The sequence below is a fragment of the Triturus cristatus genome, chromosome 10 (genome assembly GCF_964204655.1).
Source record: "Triturus cristatus chromosome 10, aTriCri1.1, whole genome shotgun sequence".
NCBI lineage: Eukaryota > Metazoa > Chordata > Amphibia > Caudata > Salamandridae > Triturus > Triturus cristatus.
This window is the reverse complement of record NC_140593.1, coordinates 102448520-102469279: the sequence shown is the minus strand read 5'-3', so window position 1 is coordinate 102469279 and position 20760 is coordinate 102448520. Positions and strand designations below refer to the sequence as shown.

The 20760-nt window shown below is 48.1% G+C and overlaps 1 protein-coding gene across 2 annotated transcripts in view; it reads left to right on the top strand.

The window, feature by feature from the left end:
• NEK10 (NIMA related kinase 10) overlaps positions 1 to 20760 on the top strand; it is a 1348206-nt gene that overhangs the window by 863050 nt on the left and 464396 nt on the right. For both annotated transcript variants that reach the window (XM_085630543.1, XM_085630544.1), the window contains exon 25: positions 7877 to 7947. In XM_085630543.1, the coding sequence (XP_085486669.1) occupies positions 7877 to 7947 (71 nt within the window). The remainder of the gene's footprint in view (positions 1 to 7876; positions 7948 to 20760) is intronic.

The window sequence follows — 20760 nt, the reverse complement described above, 5'->3', positions numbered from 1 at the left end:
AAGCGTCAGTCCAGGCACACCGCCAGCCAATCGCCAGTCCAGGCACACCGGCAGCCAATCGCCAATCCACGCACACCGCCAGCCAAGCTCCAGTCCACTGACACCTCCAGCCAAGCACCAGTCCGCACACACCACCAGTTCACGCACACCGCCAGCCAAGTACCAGTCCACGCACACTGCCAGCCAAGCACCATTCCACGCACACCGCCTGCCAAGCTCCAGTCCACGCACACCACCAGCCAAGCTCCAGTCCACGGACACCACCAGCCAAGCACCAGTCCGCACACACCACCAGTCCACGCACACCACCAGCCAAGTACCAGTCCACGCACACCGCCAGCCAAGCACCATTCCACGCACACTGCCAGCCAAGCTCCAGTCCACGCACACCACCAGCCACGCACCAGTCCACGCACACCGCCAGTCCATGCACACCGCCAGTCCACGCTCACCGCCAGCCAAGCACCATTCCACGCACACCACCAACCAAGTGCCAGTCCACACACACCAACAGCCAAGCGCAAGCCTACACACACCGCCATCACATTTAGGATTTTTTTAGAAAAAAATAAAAACACAAACAAATCGCAAATAGATACAAATCTTCTAACAGAAAATCAGCAACTAAATACATTGCACTAACACCATCCTTGAAACAGAATCAAATTATCCAAAGAATACAGACCAGGCAGTTCACTTTACCACTCATGAATGCTCCCAATAATTCTTTCGCGTGTGGTACGCTCTAAAACAAGCAGGAAGACACAGGGCAGGATGAGAAGGACAGTCGGGGCAGTACATACGACTCTCCTTCCGCGTACCTCTTCGCCAACAGACTCTACATCTCCTACTGGGAAAATCTTTTGAGGGTGTGGGAGGAATGTGATCTGGAAAGTGCCGATCTTTCAATCTAGCAACATCCTCCACCACTCCAACTCTAGGAACACTTGCCTGTTCCACTACAACAAGGCTGCCTATTACAGACTCCTGAAACTTAGCAAAAGTCATCTTTGACTCAGGGCAAGAATCCTGGAACACAACAAAAATAACGCCTGGGACTCCTTGTATGACAAGGCTAGCCTTAAGAACAGTTCCAAATTCTGGGAAATCGTCAATTCCCCACTTTTTAATGGCAAGGCAAATACCCCGCTTGAACTAAATATATCTGAACGTGAATGGCTAGACCATTTTGGGAAAATGTATGGCAATGGCCTCCCAGCAGAGGTCTTTGTTCCGATAGTGAGCAACCAAGAGGAGCCCCCACTGAGATTTACAATTAAAGAAATACAAAAGGCGATCGAGGACACGGTTGCTCATAAGGCCCCTGGCCCAGACGGGGTACCTGCTGACTTGTTTAAGGCATATCCTAATATCTGGTCTGTAGTTCTTACTAATGTATTTAACATGGCCTGTATTGATAATAGCAGATTGCCTACTTCCTGGTCACGGGCGATTATTGTCCCGATTTTTAAGAAGGGCCAGAGGGGGGACCCTAGATGTTATCGGCCCATATCATTACTGGACTCGTCCTTTAAAATATTAGGGAAGGTCATCCTGTCTAGGATCTCCTCTTGGGTTACTAACAATGACATCATGTGTAATGCACAGTATGATTTCAGAACTGGTCGAGGCACCGAAGACCAGTGCCTGAATTTACATCTAATAGTTAGCAAATATACTGTAGCGACAAAAGGGGCAATCTACCTGGCTTTTATGGACTTGTCCACAGCTTTTGACCTAGTCAATAGGTCGAAGCTGTGGACAATGCTCCTGGGGCTGGGTTTAGATCGGGCCCTGGTGAGCTTCCTGGCGGAGCTACACAGAGATTTAACAGCGGTCATTTGCATGACTCAAGACGGGAAGTGTTCAGCTGGTCTCAAGTCCGGCAGGGGAGTTCGCCAGGGGTGTATCCTGGCCCCAATGCTATTTTCTCTATATATAAACTCACTGGGTTCCTCCTTGGCGGCTGCATCCGTTGATGTGCCATGCATGGGGGGAACACCAGTGCCGGTTTTATTATATGCTGACGATACGGTGCTGCTGTCAAGGACCCCAATAGGCTTACAACATCTGCTAAATTCTTTTGGGGACTTTATGCAAAATCTGGACCTAGTGACAAATGTAGAGAAATCACATGTCATGGCCATAGGGAAAGGTAGGAAGAACATGAAAACCCTTTCTTGTAATGGCTTAGTAATATCAAGAGTGAAAGTGTTCACCTATCTTGGCGTAGTGTTTGATGACATAGGGTCTTGGGTACCCCAAGTTGCTAATAAAGTAGCAGCCGTGAAAAGATCTTCGGCGGCTATATTAGGCTTTGCCAAAAGACTGGGTGGCAAACCAGCTGAGGCCATATTGATGATCTATAGATCCAAAACCTTAGCTATAGCAAGGTACGGGCCAGGTATTTGGGGCTATAAAGATCTAGCCCCGATACAGAGAGAAGAAAATAAATTTCTTCGATCTGTTTTGGGTCTCCCCCAATCTACATCATCCTTTGCAGCTCATATGGAGCTAGGGATAGGGTATATTACTGATATTCTAAATTTGGCACCGCTTTTACTTTGGATCAGAACTTGGCTGAACTCCAACCTTACACTAAATCACAAGATCATTAGGGATTGTATGGAGAGGGATGGAGTGGCGGACATTTTGTGGTTGACTTTTATTAAAACATCTGCAGTGCTTCTGGGTCGCCCTGAATTATATCTGAATCCGGAAAATCTTACTAAGGAAGATATTACTTGGGTAAAAACACAATTCATAAATTTACAAGAATTAGATAGAGAAGCAAAGGAAATCACAAAGCCTACAGTTAGATCACACTTTTTGCTGATCTCGTCCTTGTCAATTCAACCCTATCTGACTATTGTTACTAGACCCTATCATCGGTGGCTCCTAACAAAATTTAGATTTAATCAAACTCATTTTTTGTTGGGAACTTATGAAAATTGGTGTCATCCAAAGGAAAACGCACCTTGTGACTGTGATAATTTTTCTGATCAGGACCAGACACATTTTGTGTTTTTCTGTTCTTTCTTTTCTGAAAGTAGGAAAAAGTTCATTAGACCGTTGTTAAGGGAAAAGGGGTTTGTACAGTTTAAACCTGCATTGTATTATCTTCAATTATTGGAGACCCCTTTAGTAATGTTTGGTGTAGCCAATTTTTTGATTGCCTCTATCCGTGCTAGAAGGAAAAGACTCAAGCTGAATGTAGGTTCTGATTCTGTAAACGTTTTCCCGAGAACGTATGACACAATCTAAATCAATCCTCTAGTAATACATGAAATATTGGGGTTATGAATCATGTCACATTTGCTACTATAAAATTTTAGTGTATATGTGTGGATTTATATGTATATGTCACTGACCTTTTATATTTTTAAAAAAATTGTATTTGTATAATATGCTCTGGAAACTTTTAACTCTATGTAATTGTATAGTATACTTTTATGATTTTTAAATAATCGAATAAAGTGTTCTTGACTTGACTTGACTTGAACACAACAAAAGCATTAAACATTGCCAAGTGGAAAAGATGGATAGCCAACTTCTTGTACCAAATGTAAGCCTTACGAAGAGCAGTGTAAGGTTCCAACCTCTGATCTACTCTGTCAACACCACCCATGTGCCTATTATAGTCTAAAATGCACACAGGTTTGCGCGCTTCAGCGACCTGACCCCAAACAGTCACAGGTGCAGTGCTTTCATCATGGATGGTAGTCAGCATGTAGACATCTCTCCTGTCTGAAAACTTCACAGCAAGAAGCTCCTGGCAACGCAACGCACTGCACTGTCCCCGCACAAGCTTTTGACAAACAAGTTCTTTCGGGAAACCTTTACGGTTAGAGCGGATTGTGCCACAAGCAACAGTGTCCACTTTGGCCAATTCCCTGAACAACCGCACACCAGTGTAGAAGTTATCTACATATAAATGGTGGCCTTTGTTGAAAAATCCTCTACCAAGTTCCCAAACAAGTTTCTCAGTCACTCCAAAAGTGGACGGACAACCAGGGAGGTTAATCCTAGATTCCTTACCGGTGTACACCCTGAAATTAGACACATATCCAGTCCTACTGTCACACAGCATATACAGCTTTATTCCATAGCGTGCCCTCTTACTAGGAATGTATTGCCTAAAACCCAAGCGGCCCTTGAACAACACCAAAGACTCATCCACTGCAATTTCTTTCCCAGGGGCATAAATCTCAGAAAATCGATCAACAAAGTGATCAAGGACAGGCCTAATCTTAAAAAGACGGTCACAATCAGGGTGATCTCGTGGCAACGCTAAACCATTATCAACAAAATTCATCATCCGAAGCAGAAGCAAATACCTGTCACGACTCATGACTGCCGGAAAAATAGACGTTGCCATCAAGGGACTGCTAGACCAATATGAAGACATTGATGGCTTCCTTAGCAAGCCCATCAAAAAAGTTAAACCGAAGAACTTCTTCATCTCTTCAACATTTGTGGGAGTCCACCGGGTAGCTCTAGAGTAGGGCCTAAGTCTGGCACTGTTGTCCCTCAAAAACTGTTCGGCATACAAATTAGTCTGCTCAACAATCTCTGCCAAAAACACATCGTCCATAAACAACTGAAAAAAATTTACCGGCAAAAAGTTTTCAGTATTCACTCTGGTCCCTGGAACACCAGTAAACTCTGGCTATGCCGGCTGCACCATGCCAGGGGCAACCCAGAGGTCATCACTTTCAAAGGGAAGCCTTGCAGCCCCAGCCTGCTGCCCAGATGCCTCTCGCCGCACTACACCAACGGGAAGCCTTGCAGCCGCAGGCTGCAGCCCAGAAGCCTCTTGCCGCACTATACCAACGGGAAGCCTTGCAGCCCCAGGCTGCAGCCCAGATGCCTCTTGCCGCACTATCGGCACATCAGTCTCCTCTTCTAACACAGGGACTTCATCCGCACTAAGAGTATCTTCATCATCCGATGACTCCATACGAAGAGAAAACTCACTGCCAGAATCGTCCCCTGCCTCCTCTCCCTCAGATGCAGAGTCAGTCTCTGAACCAATATCAGAGGAAGACTCAAACAGCAAACCAACAACCTGCTGAGCAGTAATCCTGCGGCTAGCCATTATACTTACTAAGATTGAAGACTGCACAAACAAGTCAACAACAACCAACAATGTGCAAACCAAGTAAGTAAAGAAATGTGTACCTTTATCACAATGATCAATGTACTCAAAAACTATAGAATTCAATTACAAGAGACAGCTACACTCACCAGAACCTACTTTGCAGTGACACAGCAAAAACCAATGATATCCAACTAGAAAGAAGAAAAAAAAAAAAAATTACTCACAAGACAACAAAATACACATCGAGCACAAATGCAAACAGTTTTTGCCAAGGGGTCGCTTCCTCATGCAGAAAAATACATCCCTGGTGTCTAGTGGGCTTCTCTGCCCCCCTTGGGAGCAGAAACGGACAGAAAGACGACCGATCTGGCCCCACGGGGGGCAGAAAAGTCTTCCCATTATTTATGCCCCAAAGGAAGCGACCCTTGCCCAAGGGGTCGCTTCCTAAATAAAAAAGACATCCCTGGTGTCTAGTGGGCTTTTCTGCCCCCCCCCCCCACCCCGGGAGCAGAAACGGACAGAAAGACGACCGATCTGCCCCCAGGGGGGGCAGAAAAGTCTTCTAAATAATTAGGCCGCAAAGGAAGCGACCCTTACCCAAGGGGTCGCTTCCTACATAAAGAAAAAGACATCCCTGGTGTCTAGTGGGCTTTTCTGCCCCCCCTGGGAGCAGAAACGGGCAGAAAGACGACCGATCTGCCCCCAGGGGGGGCAGAAAAGTCTTCAAATTATTTTGCCCGCCTAGGAAGCGACCCTTGCCCAAGGGGTCGCTTCCTACATAACATAAAAGACATCCCTGGTGTCTAGTAGGCTTTTCTGCCCCCCCGGGGGCAGAAACGGGCAGAAAGACGACCGATCTGCCCCCAGGGGGGGCAGAAAAGTCTTCGAATAATTTTGCACCCCTAGGAAGCGACCCTTGCCCAAGGGGTCGCTTCCCAAACTCCAAAACACACATCCCTGGTGTCTAGTGGGGCATCCCTGCTCCACGATCGCGACGCTGTGCGCGATCGTGGAGCAGGAATGCCCTGTATTGAGACATCAGGGGAGAGGAAATACTCTTTCCTCTCCCCCGATGCCTCAATACTAAAGATATCACCCCCGCGGCCCCCACCGGACAAGCAAACGTACCTCTGCTCCCTTGGACGCGCTGGAAGAAATGGATTCCAGCGCGTCCAACGCTTCCTGATGACGTCGGCGCGCGCTGTGCGCGCTGACGTCATGGGGAAGCGTGGGGGGGCTCGGGGGTGGCAGCGGAAGCTCTTCCGCTGCCATCCCCCTCTGTGGGGGCACGACCGATGCCCCAGGGGGGGAGCGCCAGCGCTTCCCCCGGGGGCTGTGCTCATGACGGAGCGGTTCCGTCATGAGCACAGCCCAACCTATGCTCATGACGGAACCGTTCCGTCATGAGCATCGAAGGGGTTAAGAAAGACAATCTGCCATAATATACATTTACTTAGAAGCCCCTTTTGCAAAGGACAGGAAGCAGTACCATTCTAGAGCAGCCACCATATTCAGAATTGGAGCCCCCCGTGCCAGATGTGTGCAGAAGTGAAGGGAAGTGTCTCCAAGGGATGGCGCTGCCTGGATTATGAGGGACATTTGGTTTTTTAGCATCAGCAGAGGACACGTCTCCGTCTTCAAAGGTGTTTGCTTTTAGTTGTGAGATATTTTACTATCATCTGTTTTATTTATCTCAACACTGTAAAAATACTTGATCAACTCTTAGTGCCAGGGTTAAGGGGAAGCGCCTTTAAACTCCAATAGAAGCCCTGGAATAGGGGTGCAAGAAGGTACTACTTTGCTGGGAACGTATTCTTAAGGAAATCAATTCGAACAGAGAGCTCCTCTTGGAAGGGCAATCGCAGTGCTCTCGGTACACACGATGTGGACATTATTTGATCCTGCATCATCAAGTACATATTCAGGGAAGGATCTTTCTGATACGTTTGCCAATATCATCATGAGATGGTATAATCCCCTTGTATTTGTATAAGAGCACCAGTCAATGGTTTTATTAATGAGTGAAAGAGGTGTGGTGCAGCGGCCAGGGTGGCTGACTCCCCAACGCAGGGGCTCACGGCTCGATCCCCGGCGGCAGGTTAGCCCAGCACCATGTGACTCTGGGCAATAGCTCACTTAATCTTCCCGATGGCCCCCAGTGCCTTGACACCCTCGGGTAATCGTTTGCGCTTTACAAATACTGGCATTAATATTATTATTAATGATATTGCCTGATCAGCAAAGGGGAGGCTCCTTTCAATGTACTTTAGCACATCCCTTAGCTATTATAATGGGAAATTGATTGAGACATTGATTTCTTTCAGTGTAGATCATGTATATTGTATGTGCACCTGTTCATATTAATACATAAGTTCATGTTAAATCTTCTGATTGTATGGGAGCAGCAGCTGAACTACCCCCTTGCGGCACCTTGTGGCGTATACAACCTGACCACAAAACAGCAGCGGCAACAACTACCATCATGACTAAGTGCTGCGGGTGCTCCCTGTTCTCACAAACCAGCAAAGCCGCTCAAGTGAAGCGTGAGCGTTGCCTGGGTACGTGGGTACGTCTCAGCGACGCGTCCTCCACTGCACCATTCATTTCAGCGACTGGCTATGCTGCTCTCTGCTGGGACACACTAAAAAATGCATTTTGTTGACTTGTTTAGAAGTTCATTCATCTTTATTCAGTGGCGGTGTTTTTCTCTTAAAATTCTCATCCATGATTTGAAGTTCTTTATTGACATTCTCTTCAACATTTATTTTTTTATAGATAGTTGAGGCTGTCTATGAAGGCGTGCCAGAAGGAGTCTATTCAGAGAAGGTGACATGCACCATTCAAAGGTACCTATTAATTAATGAATTATAGTGATGTAAATTATCAGTTAAGGTGTTGCTGTCAGTTTCAATTTACAGCTTTACCACAATAATTATTTTCAAAATCCCACCCGGGCCTATGCTGATCTGAGGGGTAGTTTTATTGTCTGCATGGAAGGCTGCAATTCCTCTGTGACTCTCTTTCATATCAGCATTTTTGTTTCTTCTTTTATATTTGTGAATTATTTTATCAATTTTTCTCTAAAAAAACATGAATACTGAAATATGTTAGTGAGTGATTTACAAGTTCGAAATTTGAACAGAGTTGCACCAATGTTCTTCTTTTGTTCCACAAGCATCACACAACTAGTGTATTTCTGCAATCCTCAAGTTCCAATACCACAATTAATAGTCATTAACATTACTATTTGTATTATATTGATAACTTACTTCACCTAAAGAGGGATGACAACCCATAAGAAAAGTTGTAAGGCATAGTTATTATGGGCCCAACATTAAGACTGCTTAAGAGCTTGCCAGATTTAAGATGTTTTGATGGAGCAAACATATTGATACACATGTTGTCCATCAACTCTCCCATACAAACGGACCATCAGATCCATTTATCATTTCTCTTCTGTTCCTACAGAGCTGAATCAATCAATCAATCAATCAATCAATCAATCAATCAATCAATCAGTCGGCTTGTAGAGCGCGACTACTCCCCGTTAAGGGTCTCAAGGCTCTGGGGGCAAAGGGGAGGGAAACCTTTGGTCCATCGAAGTCGCTGTGGTTCGGTCGAAGAGGCAGGTCTTGAGGTCCTTCGTGAATTGAGGCAGTGACGGTGATTGTCTGAGGTGGAGGGCCAGGATGTTCCAGGTCTTTGCTGCAAGGTACGAGAAGGATCCTTCTCCGGCTTGGGTCTTGTGGATACGTGGGACGGTAGCCAGGGCCAATGGGTGGAGCCAAGGTCTCTTGTGGGTGCAAGGAATGCGAGGAGGTGGTTAAGGTACATAGGTCCCGCATCATGAAGTGCTTTGTAGGTGTTTGTGAGGAGCTTGAAGGTGATTCTTTTGTTTACTGGAAGCCAGTGGAGGTCTCTCAGGTGGCCGGTGATGTGGCTGTGGTGGGGGATATTGAGGATGAGTCTGGCGGAGGCGTTTTGAATGTTCTGCAGTTTCTTGAGGAGTTTCTGGGTGATGCCGGTGTAGAGTGCATAGCCGTAGTCGATTCTGTTGCTGAAGAGTGCATGGGTGACCATCTTTCTGAATTCAATGGAGATCCACTTAAAGATCTTTTATAGCAGGTTTAGCTTGTGGATCATGAGACAGCATTGATCGGGCAGCTCATGGTGAGCGAGGATTGCAGTATGATGCCGAGGTTCTGTGCATGGTCTGTGGGTATGGAGGGGTTCCAAGTGCTGTGGGCCACCAGGAGTGACCCCAGGCAGCGGGGTTGGAGCCCATGAAAAGGATTTCAGTCTTCTCTGAATTGAGATTGAGACAGCTGTACACCCAGGTGGCGACAGCTTCATCCTGTCGTGAATGTTCTTGGTGACTGTGGGTTCGTTGGTCAAGGAGAGCATCAGCTGGGTGTCATCAGCATATTAGACAATGTTGAGTCCGGGCTTCCTGACGATGGCTGTGAGTGGGGTCATGTAAATGTTGAAGAGAGTGGGGCTCAGGGAGGAGCCCTGAGGCACTCCGCAGCTAATCTCTGTGGGTTCAGAGTGAAACGGTGGTAGTCTGACTCTGTGTTCCGCCTGTGAGGAAGGAGGGATCCATTCCAAGCCTTAGTTGCGGATGCCGGCGTCGATGTGTGTTGTGCATATGGTGCAGTGCGAAACAGTATAGAAAGCGGCCGAGCAGTCCAGGAGGATGAGGGCTGCAGTTTTGCATCGGGTAAGCATGGTGCGGACATCATCTGTGGCGGCGAGGAGGGCAGTCTCCGTGCTATGGTTGCTTTTGAAGCCAGATTGGGAGAGGTCAGGATGTGGTTCACTTCGATGAAATCGGAAAGTTGGGTGCCTTATCGATGACCTTGGCTCGGAAGGGAAGAAGAGAGATGGGTCTGAAGTTCTTGAGGTCCGTCGGGTCGGCAGAGGGTTTCTTCAGCAAGGGGTTGATCTCTGCATATTTCCAGTCTTCTGGGAAGGTGGTGGAGTTGATGGAGTCTCTTTGTGTTTGCTTTGTTTGCCCTAAATTGACAGGGTATGCCCAGACGTGGGTCCCTTACTCAGTTTGTCTCTGGATTCAAGCTAGCCTGGCTGATGAGGGCTGTAAGCCCGATACCGGTCCCAGGATGCTTGTTTCCGGTCCATGGAAGACATGGCTTGGCAGTTCAGGCTGGACTGTTCCCATGAGGCACAGGGTCAAGACTGATTTGCATATGTCACAAACCACTTTGGTGGATAAGGGAGTCCCACAGGGATCCATCCTAAGTCCCACCTTGTTTAATGTAAATGTGGCCCCCTTGGCCTCAATTATTAGAAGTTGTGGCTGTGTCTGAACTGGGATGGCGAAGTGAGCTAAAGAACAATGATGGCTTCAACCTAGATCTGTGACTGGGGAGAGTGTCTGAAAAGTTTCAGCGCTCCGTCCATCATCTCTTTGTGTTTGCTTTGGTCGCCCTAAGTTGGCAGGGTATGCCCTGACGTGGGTCCCTTGCTCAGTTTGTCACTGGATTCAAGCTGGCCTGGCTGATGAGGGCTGTAAGCCCGAAACCGGTCCCAGGATGCTTGTTTCTGGTCCATGGAAGACATGGCTTGGCAGTTCAGGTTGGACTGTTCCCATGAGGCACAGGGTCAAGACTGATTTGCATATGTCACAAACCACTTTGGTGGATAAGGGAGTCCCACAGGGATCCATCCTAAGTCCCACCTTGTTTAATGTAAATGTGGCCCCCTTGGCCTCAATTATTAGAAGTTGTGGCTGTGTCTGAACTGGGATGGCGAAGTGAGCTAAAGAACAATGATGGCTTCAACCTAGATCTGTGACTGGGGAGAGTGTCTGAAAAGTTTCAGCGCTCCGTCCATCATCTCTTTGTGTTTGCTTTGGTCGCCCTAAGTTGGCAGGGTATGCCCTGACGTGGGTCCCTTGCTCAGTTTGTCACTGGATTCAAGCTGGCCTGGCTGATGAGGGCTGTAAGCCCGAAACCGGTCCCAGGATGCTTGTTTCTGGTCCATGGAAGACATGGCTTGGCAGTTCAGGTTGGACTGTTCCCATGAGGCACAGGGTCAAGACTGATTTGCATATGTCACAAACCACTTTGGTGGATAAGGGAGTCCCACAGGGATCCATCCTAAGTCCCACCTTGTTTAATGTAAATGTGGCCCCCTTGGCCTCAATTATTAGAAGTTGTGGGTTTGAGACCATATTGCATGCAGACGACATGCAGGGGATAGTCCCCATAGAGGAGGACCCTGCAGCAACCAAATTAACGTTTAAAAACTGTATGTCAAGCGAGATGGATGAGGAAGAACTTCCTTCAGCTTAAGTCCATCAAAACAGAGATACTGCTGTTTGGTAAAGCAGAGGAATTGTGGACCCCAGATTGGTGGCCACCAGAACTAGGAGAGGCGCCCTCCCCAAAAAGATGGGCTAAGAATCTAGGCATCAGAATTGATAATAAATTGTCTATGGAGGAACAGGTGAAGACTCTGTCAGGCACCTGCTTCGGAACAATGCGGATGCTTAGAAAGATCTTCCCTTGGATCCCTCTCACGGCTAGAAAAACTCTTATTCAGTCACTCCTGGCTAGTCGACTGGATTATGACAACTCTTTGCTGGTTGGAATAAGGGAAGACCTGTTATCAAAACTGCAGGTGGTTCAAAATACGACAGCTCGCCTTGCCCTCAATAAACCGGCGCGCACCCCCTCTCCTTCGCCAACTACACTGGCTTCCCATCAGGAAACGAGCTATCTTCAAGTTGTTATGTACGGTCTTTAAGTCTCTCCAGGGGACTGGCCCTGCCTATCTCAAGAAGAAACTTGAACTTTATCAACCCGTGCCTCAGTTGAGATCTAGCAATCGCAATCTGCTCTGCACGCGGAGAATAAGGAAGGCCAAAATGGGCTGCCGTGCCTTCTCTCATTTAGCCCCCAGCCACTGGAACAGCCTCCTGGGGAGATTCGTGCCTGTTCTAACCTTTCTCGATTCAAGAAAATGCATAAGACCTGGCTGTTTTAAGATTATACTGCTTATAGGGTGTCCTCTTCTCAGGCGCCAAGAGATCCCCTGGGGATGATTTGTTGCGCCATGCAAATGAGTATAATAATGTGGGGAAGAGGTGTGGCGCCGCGGCCAGGGCGACTGCCTCCGGAATCTGGGGATCACGGTTCGATCCCCGGCGGCAGATTAGCCCAGCACCATGTGACTCTGGGCAATAGCTTGCTTAATCTTCCCGATGGCCCTCAGCGCCTAGAGACCCTTACGGGTGATTGTTCGCGCTTTAAAAATGTGGATTATTATTATTATAGCTCTGTCTGAACTAGGGTGGCGAAGTGAGCTAAAGAACGATGATGGATTCAACCCAGATTGTGACTGGGGGAGAGTGTCTGAAAACTTTCAGCGCTCCGTCCATCATCTCTTTGTGTGTTCGCACAGTTGATGGTGTGACATAGTTTGGGCGATGGTGGTGCCGGTTCTGTTGTCAATGTGGTGCGGGCAGGGGTCCAGGAGTGCTCTGGAGTGGATGCTCTTCATGATCTTGAGGGTGTCATCAGTGGTGAGGGGAGTCCAGCTGACTACAGTCTGCTGGATGTGGAGGTTGCGGTGAGGTGGGAGGTTCTTGGGTATTGAGGCTGTCAAAGCTGTTGTATATCTTCTTAATCTTGGGGTGTAAGAAAGTGCAGAGGTTGTTGCAGAGGTCTTGGGACAATGGGATGTCTGCTGTCTCTGAGCTGGGTCTGGCAATTCTTTGAGCATGGTGAAAAGTTCTTTACTATTGAGTGCGTTGGCATTGATCCTTTCTTGTAGGGCAGCTTTCATTGTTGTTCTAATGAGGTGGTGGTGTACGGTGATAGCGGTCTTGAAGGGTGAGTGGTCTTCCAATGTCTTGCTGGTCCTCCATCTCTTCTTGAGCTGTCTACAGGTGCATCTGGACTCATGAAGGCAGGAGACAACCATCTGGCTTTCTTATAAGTGGAGGTGCTTCATGTTGGTCGAGTACTCGCCTGTAGGGGTGGTGAGGCAGAGAGTGCTTTTGTGTACAATGGCAATGCCTCCCCCCTGTTAGTTGATGCAGTCCTTGTGAATGATCTTGTAACTTTCTTGGTTGGCGGTGGCGATGTCCAGGGCAGAGGTAGGCTTCATCCAGGTTTCTGTGAGGAAGGCAATGTCAGGATCAATGGAGTCAAGCAGATCCCAGATCTCTACAGCGTGTTTGTGTAGGGAACGTATGTTGAGCAGGATGCATTTGAGGCGGTAGGTCTGGTGGTTGTCGTACGTGTGGTGGGTGCGGCTGGTGTGCAGTTGCAGGCAAAGGTGTAGTGGCAGTTCTGACAGGAGAAAGGGCCCTGGGTGTCATTCGGCGATGCCTGGCAGCAGGCGGTATGGCGTTTAGTGTTGAGGGCGTGGAGTGTACTGGCATTGTAACGGTGGATGGTCCAGGAACCAGGGTCAATGGCACTGAGCGCGGTCCAGACATGGACAGGCACAGACGGGCTTGCCTTTGGCGCTCCTTTTGTGCAGCCCCACAACGGCTGCCATAAGTAGTGTGAGGGGGAGGGCCGGACAGTTGGGAAGCGGGAAAGCGGGAACCGGGATGTGGCGCCGGAGGAGGGTGGGCTGCCGTGGATGAGCAGGTGCAGGGACACAGGGGGAAAAGGCGCACAGGCAGGAGAGAGGAAAAATGTGAAAAGAAACAAAGAAAAATGAAAAGCAGGGAAAAAGAGATCAGAAGATGGAGAGACTGAGGGCAGAGCAGTGGTCGATCAGAGAAGTTCCCCACAGGACCACCAGGGATGAGACGCAGGTGGGTGCCTGCGGGTGGAGGAGGGCTTTGAACTCAGACCAGCAAGGGTCAGGGGCAGCAGCTACCTAGGCAGAGCTGTGCTGGGAGGGGAGCAGTTCACTGACAAGGTCAGAATCAATGCCTTTTCTTGTATAGCACACACTGAACTGAAGGTTTGAGGATAAGAGAAGTGAGGAATGTGGCAAAAATTGAACTGACCAGGAGCCTTCGATTTGGTCACGTTGGAAAGCTAGGATTCAGTCAGTCGCAGGTCTCCTGGTCTGCACATTAGCCAAATACCCTTTTTCCCCTAAAGTTGAGCACTACAGACTATGCTTGCTCTCTCTCACCGTTTATGTATTTGTGGTCTGTATCCTTGCTGCTGTTTGCAGTGGAATGCCCTAATTTGGCATTCCTTCTGCCCAAGGAGGATGAGGGTGACAAGTGTGTTTGTTGCCCTTTAGGGTGCCCCTGAGGCATGGGCTTTTGTGTTATACTTTGAAGGGCTAAGTAGTTAGGTGAGTTGTGGCAAAACTTGTGCCAAAATGTAATTTTTAATTAACAATTCAGGTTCAACATCTTAAGCCCATAAATCTGCTTCTGCTACTAAGCCGACCTCAAGGCTTACTCACGCCTTTGACTTCCTTAGAATTGATGGAGGAACAAAAAAGAGAGGACCAGCTCCAGGTTCAGGTCCCTGTGCAATATAAGCAAAAGGTGTCCCCATTTCTGATACAAGGCCACCTAGGTGCCACAGTACTGCTTCAGATACATTTGTTCTCTCTAAGTAACCTGTTGCCAGGACTCCTGCTTTTATGTCTGAGCTGCAGTATTCTACCCAGGGAAAGCCTTGATGCTTCCCTGTACAATGTCTTTTCTTGAGTCACAATTACACTAATGTTCATGTTCATGAAATTCAAGGTGATCGAAATATATATTTTTATTTTAAATATTTGGGCAAATTCAATGGAATCCGTCACTGACCAATGTATTGTGTATACCTCATTAATATCATGTGAAAGTTGAATACCACCAAGGCAACGTAAAGATTCAATTAGAAACAGTTTTTATTCACCAAATCTAATTAGATACCTCTGTCCAGTGATATATGTATGGTTTACAAATAGTAATTATGTCTAAATATGTGGGTGTAGCATTTGGTACATTTTGACTTACATTTTATAAGTCAAGAACTGAATCTTGAATAGAAATCATTCTGTGGCAAAGTTGATTCTCATTTTTGGGAAAGAATAGGAGATTTTGCTTCCTTATTAAAAGAATATAAAGTTTCTAATTATGCTTTTATTATAGTTATTTATATTGCTGATCCTAACCATGCCAGTGCTCAGCAGTAGGGTGCTTAACATGTATAACAAAAGATTGGGATGTCAATTTGCATAGTGATGCAGTTGGTCACAAAAGCAGAAGCATGAAAGGGTTTCATGAGAGAGATGTTGTCCACTGCCCTTTGCATGAGTCTTATTTTGTGCCCTCTCTTTGGGATCCTTTCTTAAGCCATACCGTGCAAAGCGGTGCAGGGGCACATAAGCCTAACTACATATCCATACACAGGGTGGAGGAAGACACTAACCCTTGGAAAGATATCTATGCACGCCATAACAGCTAATCTTGGCTTAATCGGAAACTTGTATACATTGAATACCATGTATCTGCGTTGATTTAACCTAAAATAGCTCATAATTCAATATTGTTACAGGTATATCTAGGCGAGGTTTTGAATGTAAATAAGGCCAAATAGGATATAGAAAAACAATCAGTTCTTACAAATTTGTATGATGTCATTGCATGGTTGGCGTCTCCAGGGTTATTATTCTCTTAATCAAGAAATAATAATGCAGCATGTTGGTTTAAATATGTTTTTATAATGCACCATTATTCTGATGGATACTTCCGCCTGTGGATTCCTCACCTTATGAATACCCCCTACGCCAGCATTCCACGGGAAATTATTTCCTAGCTCTCCCACGTCGACGAGGACATAACAATAGCACGGCTCCGCTCGCGACACCGTATGGCGTCATCGGAGCCATAAGAGGACCTCGTTGGCATGCTGACGTCTGTTCCATTTTTTCTGCGCCGTCGACGCTTAACGGTTTTTCTTAGGGCTCTCCATTTTCTTCAAGAAAAACTTTGTATCACTTGTTTGTTTCCTGATGGCTACTTCCAGGGAGTGTGGCGGGCATATGTCAATTATGGACCTGCATGAAGATTGCCTCTGGTGTTTATCTTCGGACCATGGTGTTGAGGAGTGTCGAAGCTGCAGGAAGATGAATCCTAAGGCCATTATGGAGCGTGAGGCTAAGTTGTTCATGGCCAAAGCCAAGGAGAAGAGAGGTTGTAAGAGAGCGAAGTCTTCGTCATCCCATACATCGAAGTCGAGGAAGCATAAGAAGTCCAAGAGGAGGCATGGCTCTCGACACCGTTCTTTGAAGGCCAGGGCCTCTAGGTTGAGGTCGCCGACTGAACGGCCTCGAAGGAAGGACTTTGTTTCACCTTCTTCTCCTCAGGGAACGCTTGTTCCATCTCCAGCTCCGGAGTCGCCGGCTTCGAAGGGTTCTTCGCAACATGAAGACTCACCGGCTCCAGCGATGTCTCAGGTGCCTAGGGAGTCGTCTCCAGGTCGAGTGTGCTCTCCGGTGCGGGCGCCGTCCCCAGCTCCGCAGCCTCCAGCTCGACCTCAGGAAGGTACGGATCCATATCCTGCTTTTCCTGCTCCTGGTTCAGACTCTTCGCATTTCCTTAATGCGATGTTTGGCATGTTTGCCAGGGCCTCTGCTCCATCCGGCATGCCTTCGGGCCCCGTGGCTCCTTTGGCCTTTAACTTGAGTGTTCCTCAATTTTATCCCCAGGCACCTTTTATGCCCTTCTTGCCGTCGACTCCGGCTTGGCATTTCCCGGCACCGAGGTCTTCCACTCCGGCTCCACGGACTCCTTCGGCTGTTGATTCGGCGCCGCCTCGAGTTCGATCGGCGTCGAGGTTCGAGGTCGATGCTCCTCCGTCGATGCCTTTGATGGCTTCACCGACGTCACATGTGGCGCCGCCGACGCTGATTCCTAAGCAGCGCTCTAAGAGAGAGGCGCAGAGGATCCTTGAAGAGGAGGAGTATGCACAGGATCAGGAGGAAGGGGAGATTGTTGATTCCATGGATGAGTTTGAGGGCCTCTGTGAAGCAAGTGGATTGGATACTTCTCCTGAGTATAATCTCCCATCTGCTACTGCCGGTGTTGTGCAAGACATTGCTCCGTTATCGCATGGTTATAAGGAAGGCGGCTCATTTGCTTTGTTTACAGCTTCTCTTGGCTGAGGTGAAATCTAACATTCTTACATAAGTTCTTAATACTTCTTCATCTTCTTCTGAACGTTGCTTCCCTTTACAGATGATTTGACAGAGCCAATATTGGAGGTGTGGCAGAAGCCTTTGTCTGCTCTTGCTGTTTCGTGCTCCATTGCTAGGAGGTACAGGCCTGCTCCTGGTGATCCGGCTTTTTTATCCTCTCATCCTACGTCGGAAGGTCTTGTTGTCCAGGCTTCTTGTTCGAAGCAGTCTTTTGGTTCTTTCCCTACCATTGTTGGGTATAGAGATTCTAAGAAGTTGGAGCAGGCGGCGAAGAAGGTGTTCTCTTCTTCGAGTATGGCTCTTAAATCTACTAATGCTACCTGTCTTCTCAGAAGATATATTCATGCTTTAATGGACTCAGTCATGCAGCTAGCTCCTAAGTTGCCTGAGGAGGATCGGGCTAATTTCATGGAAGTCCTTTCTAATTCGCAGGCTACTGCACGTCAGGTGATTCAATCAGGCCTGGACACTGCTGACTCTGTGGCTCGTGTGATGGGATCTTCTGTGGCTGCAAGGAGGCAGGCTTGGCTCCGTGAGTCTGGCTTCTCACCTGATGTTCAGGCGACTTTGCTGGATTTGCCCTTTGATGGGTCAAAGCTCTTTGGATCAAAGGCGGACTCAGCATTAGAGCATTTTAAAGACAGCAGGGCTACTGCAAGGTCTCTGGGCCGCCAGGTGCAGTCCAGAGGGTACGGCTACAAGCGGTATCGTGGATTTGGGAGATCGGCTTCCTTTTGTGGCCGTCAGCAATCTCAACAGGGCCAGCAACAGCAGAATCCCTTGTACAAGACTTACAGAGGGAGGAATAAAAGAGGCATCAGGGGAGCAGCTCGACAACAATCCTCCTCCTCGTCCTCTATTTCCCCTCCCGCCACCGTTGGTACATCAGGAAAGCAGTTCTAAATCCCCCATCTTAGAACATGTTGGTCCGGTAGGGGGTCGGGTGTCCCATTTTCTACAAGAGTGGAGACTAATCACGTCAGATTGTTGGGTCTTGAATCTTGTAGAGAATGGGTACGCCCTCCCTTTTTTGGAGTTTCCTCCTCCTTACCCTCCTCACCAGGGTTGTTGCTCAGAGGACCACTTACTGCTTTTACAGCAGGAGGTTCTTACCTTGCTTCAGAAAGGTGCGATAGAGGTTGTTCCGGTGCAGGAAAGGGGTCAGGGTTGCTACTGCCGGTATTTCCTGATCCCCAAAAAGGACAGTCGCTTAAGACCGATCCTGGACCTCAGGATTTTGAACCTTTACCTCAGACAGGAGAAGTTCAAAATGTTGACCTTGGCTCAGGTTCTCCTTGCGCTGCAACAGGGAGACTGGATGGTGTCCATCGATCTACAGCATGCGTATTTTCATCTTCCCATCCTGAGGTAGCATCGGAAGTTTCTCCGGTTCTAGGTAGGGTCGCAACATTATCAGTTTGCGGTTCTTCCGTTCGTTCTTACTCCCGCATCTCGAGTCTTTACAAAGGTGATGGCGGTGGTAGCGGCTCATCTCAGAAGGTCAGGGGTTCCTGTTTTCCCCTACCTGGACGACTGGCTGTTGAAAGCGGAGTCTCCAGAGTTGGTTTCGCGCCACTTACAGGTAACAGCTCATCTGCTGTTCAATTTGAGTTATTCGATAAATGTACCCAAATCTTATCCGTTGCCTTCTCAGCGCAGCCTGTTCATAGGGCAATACTGGACACTTCTGTATGTCGAGCATACCCACCTCCACAGAGGATTCTCAACATACAGGAAATGATTCCTTTATTTCACGATGGAGCGGTTGTTTTAGTCCTAAAGGTTCTTTGCCTGCGCGGTCTGTTCGCTACCTGCATTCTGTTGGTCAACCATGCATGCTGGCACATTAGGGCACTCCAGTGGTGCCTCCACAGGCAGTGGCATCAGCACAACGAAGATCTCGGGGAGAAAGTCAAGATCTCCAGAGAAGCTGCAGCGGAGCTGATTTGGTGGAGTGTGCAGGGCAACCTGTCTCAAGGAAAGCCCTTTTAGCCTGCTCCACCGGTGGCTACAGTGATCACGGATGCCTCCACTCTAGGGTGGGGTGCTCATCTGGGGGATCCGGAGGTCAATGGTCTGTGGTCTCCAGAGGAAAGGTTACTTCATATCAACCTGCTGGAATTGCGGTCGATTCGTTTGGCACTAAAGGCCTTCCTCCCTTCCCTTCGCGGTCAGTCGGTTTAGGTCCTGACGGACAACACTACTGCGATGTGGTATATCAACAAACAGGGAGGTGTAGGGTCGTTTCGTCTATGTCGAGAGGCTCTGCGACTCTGGTCCTGGATTCAGAACCATCAGATTTGTGTGTTTGCAAATCATCTGGACGGTGTGCTCAATGTTCATGCGGACAGTCTCAGTCGGCGTTTCTCGGCCGATCACGAATGGCGGCTTTATCCGGAGGTGGTCTGTCACATCTTTCAGATGTGGGGGTCTCCTCGGTTGGACCTGTTTGCCACTCACGAGAACACGCACTGCCCGTTGTTCTGTAGTCTCCAGTATCCAATGCAGGGAGCGCTGGGGGACGCGTTTCAATAGGATTGGAGATCACAACTCCTTTACGCGTTTCCTCTCATACCCTAGATTCCTCGGGTTCTAAAGGGGGGGGTTCGCCAAGACCGGGCCCAAGTCATATTGATTGCCCCGGATTTGCCAAGAAGTGTGTGGTACACAGATCTACTTCACCTCTCATAGCAACCTCCGCTCCATCTCCCTCTCAGGGCAGACCTCCTCTCGCAGTCGTAGGGGCAGGTTCTACACCCCCACCTCCAGAGCCTGCACCTTCATGCCTGGAGATTGAACGTGGCAACCTGAGTTCTTTCTCTCTCCCGCCGGATATAGTGGATGTTATTTTATCGTCCAGGCGACACTCCACTAAGTCTGTTTACTCTTCCAGATGGTCCAGATTTGTTAGGTGGTGTGGAGAGAGACATTGACCCCTTGAAGGCCCGTTTGTCTAATATTCTGGAGTTTTCACATTCTTTGGCACAACAAGGTTGTACTGTAGCCACTGTTAAGGGCTATTTGTCGGCCTTGTCGGCTTTTCTATGTTTGCCGGACCAGCCGTCTTTTTTTAAGTCCCCCATTGTCATGAGGTTCATTAAGGGCCTTACAAATAGGTTCCCTCCCACACCTTTCATTATGCCTCAGTGGGACTTGAATCTCGTTCTTACCTTTTCAATGGGTTCTCCGTTTGAGCCTCTTCATACTTGCCCATTGAGGCTTCTTTCTTTTAAAACGGTTTTCTTGATTGCTATTACCTCGGCTAGGAGGGTAAGTGAGCATCACGCTCTTAGTTCGAAACCTCCTTTCTTGACCATTCATGCAGATAAGTTGGTCTTAAGGACCAGGGCTGCTTTCCTTCCCAAGGTGGTTACCCCCTTTTCATTTGGGACAATCCATTACTTTACCTACCATCTATCCTCCCCCTCACCCTTCCAAGGAGGAGGAGAGACTGCATCGTTTGGACCCTAAGAGATCTGTCAGCTTTTACTTGGATCAGACAAGATATCTGAGGTTGGATGATCAGC